General features: G+C 40.5%; 1 protein-coding gene across 2 annotated transcripts; it reads right to left on the bottom strand.

Moving 5' to 3' along the window:
• Positions 1 to 293: 293 nt before the first annotated feature.
• On the bottom strand, positions 294 to 8,463 carry LOC118936574 (uncharacterized). Of its 2 annotated transcripts, none has more exons than XM_090201393.1 (11): positions 8,364 to 8,463; positions 7,683 to 7,744; positions 6,781 to 6,929; positions 6,262 to 6,390; positions 6,009 to 6,120; positions 5,862 to 5,928; positions 5,715 to 5,761; positions 3,372 to 3,553; positions 3,124 to 3,237; positions 767 to 1,053; positions 294 to 417 (listed from the first exon to the last, which is right to left on the bottom strand). In XM_090201393.1, the coding sequence occupies exons 2-11, from the start codon at positions 7,729 to 7,731 to the stop codon at positions 309 to 311; spliced, it is 1,245 nt and encodes a 414-aa protein (XP_090057519.1). In that variant the 5' UTR covers positions 7,732 to 7,744; positions 8,364 to 8,463; the 3' UTR covers positions 294 to 308. The 2 variants fall into 2 exon arrangements, with proteins under 2 accessions (XP_090057519.1, XP_090057520.1); XM_090201394.1 differs by lacking the exon at positions 8,364 to 8,463 and adding an exon at positions 8,211 to 8,294.
• Between the last annotated feature and the right edge of the window lie 257 nt (positions 8,464 to 8,720).

Genomic DNA, 8,720 nt, shown 5'->3' with positions numbered 1-8,720 from the left:
TTGTAAACTTGATTAGCAGGACCAGGCTAACTGTAAACTTGATTAGCAGGACCAGGCTAACTGTAAACTTGATTAGCAGGACCAGGCTAACTGTAAACTTGATTAGCAGGACCAGGCTAACTGTAAACTTGATTAGCAGGACCAGGCTAACTGTAAACAAAGATAGCAGGACCATGCTAACAGCATTCGTAAGTTAGGCTAACTGTAGACCTAAGTCAGGCTAACTGTAGAGCTAAGTCAGGCTAACTGTAGACCTAAGTCAGACTAACTGTAGACCTAAGTCAGACTAACTGTAGACCTAAGTCAGGCTAACCGCACCTGGTGGTGAAGAGAGCCTTCTCGTTGATCATCTGGACTCTGAAGATGTTGACAGCCTTGTAGACGTCTATCACATCCTGGTACTTCTCCAGTAGATGCCTGGAGAGAGAGACAGGATAGAAAAGAGTCACTCCACAATATCACCACATTTGACAAGATTAAAACACAACAATGTGGAGTTCAGACACTATAAACTTCCATTGGCAATCAATGTCATCAATATCAACCAGCATACCTCATATCATCAATATCAATCAGCATACCTCATATCTTCAATATCAATCAGCATACCTCATATCATCAATATCAACCAGCATATATTATATCATCAATATCAATCAGCATACCTCATATCATCAATATCAATCAGCACATCTCATATCATCAATATAAATCAGCATACATTATATTGTATCAGTTGTATTACATTATAATTTCCTCAATGTACCTGTAATATGTCCCAGACTCATCCTTCTGGTTCCTCTGGTCTGGCTTCATGTCCTCTCTCCCCCACTGGTAGCAGGGGCAGGGGAAGAGGTTTAGCCAGGGGTAGAGGCAGGGGCTGGGGCCTGGTCTGGTCCTCTCTCCCAGGGGCAGGTTCTGTGCCAGGTAAGGTCTGAGCAGGGCTCTGGGCAGCAGAGACACCAGCCAGTAGATGGGCTCCTCATTCACAATGTCATGGAAGCTCTGGAGGTACTGACGCACAGCTGCAGAGGGCTGGATGGAGGACAGGTTCTGTAGGCAGGAAGAGGAAGAGAAAGAGATGGAGGAAGTGAGATAAAGAGTTTACTATGTGATTGTGGCTAAGCTTAGCCGAATACATTTCAACTCAGTTTCACAGTTCCTGACATTTAATAAAAAGTTAAAATTCCATGTCTTAGGATCACCACTTTATTTTAAGAATGTGAAGTGTCAGCATAATAGTAGAGAGAATGATTTATTTCAGCTTTTATTTATTTCATCACATTCCCAGTGAGTCAGAAGTGTACATACACTCAATTAGTATTTGGTAGCATTGCCTATAAATTGTTTAACTTGGGTCAAACATTTCGGTTAGCCTTCCACAAGCTTCCCACAAGTAGGTGGGTAAATTTTGGTCCAGTCCTCCTGACAGAGCTGGTGTGACTGAGTCAGGTTTGTAGGCCTCATTGCTCGCACATGCTTTTTCAGTTCTGCCCACATATTTTCTATAGGATTGTGGTCAGCGCTTTGTGATGGCCACTCCAATACCTTGACTTTGTTGTCCTTTAGTCATTTTGCCACAACTTTGGAAGTATTATTGCGGTCATTGTCCATTTGGAAGACCCATTTGCAACCAAGCTTCAGCTTCCTGACTGATGTCTTGAGATATTGCTTCAATATATCCACATAATTGTCCTGACTCATGATGGCATCTATTTTGTGAAGTGCACCAGTCCCTCCTGCATGTCATGAATAAATACGTCACTCAAGCTAACATCAGGTCCAGACTCCACAGACCAGAGGTTCGGTTGGTGCAAAGCACCCCCACAACATGACGATGCCACCCCCGTGCTTCAAGGTTGGGATGGTGTCCTTCGGCTTGCAAGCCTCCCCCTTTTTCCTCCATGGTCATTATGGCCAAACAGTTCTATTTTTGTTGCATCATACCAGAGGACATTTCTCCAAGAAGTACAATCTTTGTCCCCATGTGCAGTTGAAAACCGTAGTCTGGCATTTTTTTTTATGTTTTGGAGCAGTGGCTTCTGCCTTATATCCACTCGTTTCACTGTGGATATAGATACTTTTGTACCTGTTTCCTCCAGCATCTCCACAGGGTCCTTTGCTGTTGTTCTGGGGTTGATTTGCACTTTTCTCACCAAAGTACGTTCATCTGAATGGATCTGAATGCATATGGGTTTCTCAAGTATCCTGTAAATTAAAACATTCCCTGTCATGTTGTCCTGCACCAGGTTGGATCTGAATGCATATGGGTTTCTCAAATATCCGGTAAATTAAAACATTCCCTGTCATGTTGTCCTGCACCAGGTTGGATCTGAATGCATATGGGTTTCTCAAATATCCGGTAAATTAAAACATTCCCTGTCATGTTGTCCTGCACCAGGTTGGATCTGAATGTATATGGGTTTCTCAAATATCCGGTAAATTAAAACATTCCCTGTCATGTTGTCCTGCACCAGGTTGGATCTGAATGTATATGGGTTTCTCAAATATCCTGTAAATTAAAACCTTCCCTGTCATGTTGTCAGGCACCAAATGTTCTTAAAGGAAACTCTGAAGTGGCTTACTGATTATATGAAGATGTTTTAATATTCCCAGATGACTGAAACCAGCTATAAACTGTAATGCTAAAAGACCTTGAACTGAATGGAGTCAAAAAGGGAAAAGATAGAAGATATGATTGGTTTACGTTTTGGGGGTGTGTCTAAATACACCAAAACCTGGGTAACCGAAATTGAACTAGAAATTAACCAAAACAAAAAAAGTTAAATATGAGGAATTGAAAATGTTTATGGAAGGTTTTTGGAATTGATAAATCACCTACTACGTTCTAGTTGAATTTTCTTGCTATAAATCCTCTTAAATTATATATTAATATATATTATCTTAAATTGTATAAATATATATATTATCTTAAATTGTATAACATATATTATCTTAAATTGTATAAGATATATTATCTTAAATTGTATAAGATATATTATCTTAAATTGCATTTGAAGATATATTATCTTAAATTGTATAAATAGATAGATTATCTTAAATTGCATATTAAGATATATCTTAAATTGTATATTACGGGTGATTGTTATAACAGCTTCCTACCAGGTGTGGTGGAGTTTGGATCTGGGCCTCCTTCATAGACTCCTGGTAGCGTTGATGTGTTCTCCGGAGAAACATCATGATGTCTGGAGGACCCTGGACTGTTCTGATCAGCACCTGGCCCACACACACATTTACACTGTTATACAGAGCAACTTATCTTAAGATAGCTAGGGACGACAATCACGTATCACAGTCATAGTAAGTAAATCTTTATGGTATTGGTTTTATGTAATGTATTTTCTTTTCACCTGCAGCATGGTGGTGACTCTGTCCAGGTATAGCACCTCCTGGTGGCAGAAGTCAGCATAGCAGCGGGCAGGCAGACGTCTGGAATACATCCCCCTGAGGAAGGCTGTGTCGAGGATCTCATCTGCTACTCTCTCACTGGTCTCCCACAGGACGTCATAAATACTCACCTCTTCAACCAGCTCTGGGGGAGGGAGGGGCAGTGTTCACAACTACTACTGTGGTACAGTTTAGCAATGATTAGTACAAAACCCAAAACAGATCATAAAAAAAACCCAGTTGTTTCAACACTCTGAGCACATTGAGCACATTTTGTGGAATTTCTTTCCTTCTTAATGCATTTGAGCCAATCAGTTGTGTTGTGACAAGGTAGGGTGGTATACAGAAGACAACCCTATTTGGTAAAAGACCAAGTCCATATTATGGCAAGAACAGCTCAAATAAGCAAAGAGAAACGACAGTCCATCATTATTTTAACTTTTTAGGGATAGGGGGCAGTATTTGGAAGTTTGGATGACTGTGGTGCCCAAAGTAAACTGCCTTTTACTCAGGCTATTCTAGAAATCCTCTTCCTCTTTAACGGGATATCTTCAACATTCTAAATCTCCCTTGATTTAAATCTCCCATTTTAAATCTGACTTCCAACATTCTATTCACTCTAAACAATCTGACATTTTGAAGAGGACAGCTGATGATGTTGGTACTTGCGAATGCCCTTTCAAGCTTTCAAACATGTTGAACCGATCTGGAATTAAGCTTTTTATCCTCCTAGAAAACCTCATCCTCTTTAATAAGGATCCGCCTCTTTTTTTTTCAATTTCGCCTGTAATGACACACACATCTAACTGCCTGTAGCTCAGGCCTTGAAGCAATGTCCAACTCATCCCAAATCATCCAAATTGGGTTGAGGTCGGGTGATTGTGGAGGCCAGGTCATCTGATGCAGCACTCCATCACTCTCCTTCTTGGTCAAATAGCCCTTACACAGCCCGGAGTTGTGTTGGGTCTTTATAGTGACACTAAGTGAAAACCAGGGATGGCGTATCACTGCAGAATGATGTGGTAGCCATGCCGGTTGAATGTGCCTTGAATTCAAAATAAATCACTGACAGTGTCAACAGCAAAGCACCATTACACCTCCTCCTCCTTGCTTCACGGTGGGAACCACACATGCAGAGATCATCCATTCACCTACTCTGCGTCTCACAGATACACGGCGGTTGGAACCAATAATCTAAAATCTAATCTAATCTAAAATCGAATGTCAATTGCTCGTGTTTCTTGGCCCAAGCAAGTCTCTTCTTGTTATTGTTGTCCTTTAGTAGTAGTTTCTGGCCCAAGCAAGTCTCTTCTTGTTATTGTTGTCCTTTAGTAGTGGTTTCTTTGCAGCAATTTGACCATGAAGGCCTGATTCCCACAGTCTCTTCTGAACAGTGGATGTTGAGATGTGTCTGTTACTTGAACTCTGTGAAACATTTATTTGGGCTGCAATTTCTGAGGATGGTAACTCGAATGAACTTATCTTCTGCAGCAGAGGTAACTCTGGGTCTTCCATTCCTGTTGCGGTCCTCATGAGAGCCAGTTTCATCATAGCGCTTGATGGTTTTTGCGACTGCACTTGAAGAAACTTTCAAAGTTCTTGAAATTTTCCACATTGACTTGCTTAATTTCTTAAAAACATTTTCCAAAAAAGCAGATGAATCGATTACCTTTGAAGATCTTCATCTTTTTGCAATCCCAAATGTCCCAGTTACACAAAGTCCTTCTTTATACCCCCCTCCAAAAATATATATTTTTTATTTGGCGCGTTTGATTCAGAAATACACCAGTTTGAACTCACCCAACATGCCTACAAAGGAATGTAAAAAGTAACTTGGTCCAAACATTTCAAACAACGTTTCTAATCCTCAGGTACCCTAATATGTAAATAATCGATCAATTTAAGACGGAATAAACTGTTTTCAATAGTGGAGAAAAACAACGAGTCATTCACGCTCACCAAAATAGTAGAGTCCTTCTGAGTGACACTTAGATAAGAAAACGATCACTTCTTAATTTTTCCCATAAAAAAACATTGAACAATTTCTAAAGACTGTCGGCATCAAGTGGAAACCAGAGGAACTGCAATCCTAATAATTTGGCTTTCCCATAGAAAAGCATTTTGACCTCAAAAAAACAAATTTCCTAGATAGTTTTGCCTACCAAATCAGTTATGTTATACTCAGAGACATTATTTTAACAGCTTTAGAAACTCTCAGAGTGTTTTCTATCAAATACTACCATGCATATGCATATCCTAGCTTCCTAGCTTAGTCTATCCGAGGCAATGGGCCAAGACATTCCTACCTCTCTCGTGTTTTTTCTTCTGACTTGGCAATGATGCTAAACCAGATCTAAAAGAAAATGAAATAAAAAAGACATGAATGTAATTGAGTTTTAATATGGTGCCTGTATAAAACATGTCCAGATACAAGACAGTGTTAGACCTGCTACCTTGTCTCCATAGAACACACATAGAACCTCAGCTCTGCACAGGACACGTCATTCCAGCCCTGCCCACCTGTTGTCAAGACAAATCTCACTTCAGTTATTTCAATGTGCTCAGAGAGTGTGTGTGTGTGTGTGTGTGTTTGTGTGTACCTCCAGTGTGTAGCTCCATACAGTTCTCCCCCTGTCCAGAGTTACTGGGCTCATCCTCCTCCCAGTAGAAACTGTCAACAGCTGAGCCGTCACTCCACAGCCACATCCCCTCCTTATCACAGAAACACATTGATTGATGGATTGAAACCACTTCATTGTTTTTAAACAGAAAGTACGTTGACCTTTTGCCTCTGTAAACTGTAGACATTTGACAGACTGACTGACTGACTGATTAATTATTGACCCAGTGTACCTGAGCTGCATCGTAGCCTCCTATCCAGACCGGCTGGTCTGTGTGTCTCCTGACCAGATCCTGGACAAACACCTGTTGACCCGGGCTGTGAACCGACACCAGGTTCCCTCTGTGCTGGGAGCAGTACAACTAGAGAGACAGTCAGAGAACACTGTGTTAGCCCGCTGAGCTAAAGCCCTGGCAGTACCTCAGGGAGCGAAGATCAATGCAGGCTAGAAATGGAAATTTCCTGAATTAAATGTGTGCTAGTCTTGAAGTATCAATGGTTGTGAAATAGTATTAGTTGTAGGAGTGACAGCAGTAGAAGTGGTAGTATTGGTGACAGAAGTAGTACTACTAGTAGTAGTAGTAGTTTTTAATTTAACTAGATTTTAAAGTATACAATTTTATGTGAAAAACGGATTTTAGCTTCATTCTTTTACCATGGAATTGCCCTAAATCAATTCCTAACCAACTCTACTACAGCAACAGAACAAGGTGACCTTTAGTTTCTCAGTCTCTCCCAATTACAAGAGTTACCTCTGCAGTGGCCCAGGTGGCCCAGACGGGGTAGAAGGAGAAGCAGCGATGCTCATTCTGATGCCACCCGGCTGGGCATGGTGACTGGGAGTCCACCCCTTCCACCTCCTCCTCTGTAGTGTTCACCACCCCCGGGGCAGCATCCAGCCCTGGAACAACAACACACACCGACAGTATGTACTGTTCAAGAGCTGTGCTTGACTTAGTTTACCTGGTACATTGGAAGCAATTAATGGAATAATCCCAGAAGTGCAAACTAAGCTAGATCAAGTTGCACCTCAAATACTTTATAGCATCTAGAGTTGGGTTTGACTAGATACAATGCTATTTTACTGTTAACAAATTGACAACAGACTTTCAGCACGCTTCAACATGCATGATGCTTACACAGATGGTTGATGATTGGCCGAGTGAAATTCATGATAAAAATATTTTGGGGGCTGTTTTGTTAGACATCAGTGTGGCCTTTGACGTTATCATTCATAGTCTGATGCTGGAAAAACGTAAGTTTTATGGCTTTGTACCTCCTCCTATATTGTGGAAAAAGAGTTACCTGTTTAAATAAATAACAATTTGTATATAAGAATTTGTTCTTAATTACAGACCTGCCTAGTTAAATAAAGGTTAAGAATTTGTTCTTAATTACAGACCTGCCTAGTTAAATAAAGTTTAAGAATTTGTTCTTAATTACAGACCTGCCTAGTTAAATAAAGGTTAAGAATTTGTTCTTAATTACAGACCTGCCTAGTTAAATAAAGTTTAAGAATTTGTTCTTAATTACAGACCTGCCTATTTATATAAAGGTTAAATAAAAAAGTGTTTTAACAGAACACAGAGGGTGTTTTCTATCAATCATTTTAACTGTTCACACACCGTCTGTTTTTCAAGTTTCATATATTCACCTGTTGAGAGGTGCAGAGCCATCACTATACAACAAAGCAGCAGAGACATTCTGCCAACCGACCTACAGAGGAAACAATGATATTACTTTACATAACAACTCTACATTTAACAACCTCTAATAGTGTTACAGGGATCCTGGATACCATTTTAATGTCTCCGTGTGCATTAGGAAGGAAGGTAGTGGTTGTTTCACGAGCAAATGCTATTTAGCATTAGCACAATGACTGGAAGTCTACAGGTATGGTAGCATTGCTAATACACCTGTAGACTTCCAGTCATTGAACTAGAATCGTACATTATGCATTTAACATAACTCATTTTAAAATGATATCGCATAACATGACAAAACAAAACACAAATTAACTTTTAAGTGACATCAGTTAACATGACATAACAGAGCAGCTCCATCTGTAACGTAGCACATTACCTGGACATGAATCAGAGAATGTTGACAGTAACACAGTGACAGTAGTAGTAGTAGATTGGTCTTGGTAGAGTAGCTCAGAATATGAGAATGTTGAGAGTACCTGAGCTGGCTAGTAACACAGTGACAGTAGTAGTAGTAGCTTGGTCTTGGTAGGATAGCTCAGAATCAGAGAATGTTGAGAGTAACACAGTGACAGTAGTAGTAGTAGTTGGGCTTGGTAGAATAGCTCAGAATCAGAGAATGTTGAGAGTACCTGAGCTGGCTACTGCTTCTGGCTTGGATTAGTCACTGTTGAGGAGGAGGAGTGAAATGAGGTGATGTAAGGAGAAGAGATGAGGAAATAATAAGGTACTGCAGAACAGCAACCAGACCATATCCTCCTCTCTACACTAGTGGGTGTGTCCTTAAAGCCTCAGCCCTGCCCACTCTCATTATCAGTCAGACTAGAATCACACCAACAACCTGCTAGTTCCAACAACACATCTCCTGTTCTGACAGACTAGAATCACATCAATATCCTGCTAGTTCAAACAACACATCTCCTGTTCTGACAGACTAGAATCACATCAATATCCTGCTAGTTCAAACAACACATCTCCTGTTCTGACAG

The sequence above is a fragment of the Oncorhynchus mykiss genome, chromosome 15, assembly GCF_057628025.1.
Source record: "Oncorhynchus mykiss isolate SJ-2025 chromosome 15, ASM5762802v1, whole genome shotgun sequence".
NCBI lineage: Eukaryota > Metazoa > Chordata > Actinopteri > Salmoniformes > Salmonidae > Oncorhynchus > Oncorhynchus mykiss.
This window is presented reverse-complemented; position numbering and strand designations above follow the sequence as displayed.

Coding starts and splice junctions, on each gene's coding strand:
- LOC118936574 (XM_090201393.1), bottom strand. CDS start 7,731: ATGTCTCTGCTGCTTTGTTGTATAGTGATGGCTCTGCACCTCTCAACA. Junction 5,929..6,008: donor TATGGAGCTACACACTGGAG/GTACACACAAAC, acceptor TCTTGACAACAG/GTGGGCAGGGCTGGAATGAC. Junction 1,054..3,123: donor TCCAAACTCCACCACACCTG/GTAGGAAGCTGT, acceptor TCCTGCCTACAG/AACCTGTCCTCCATCCAGCC.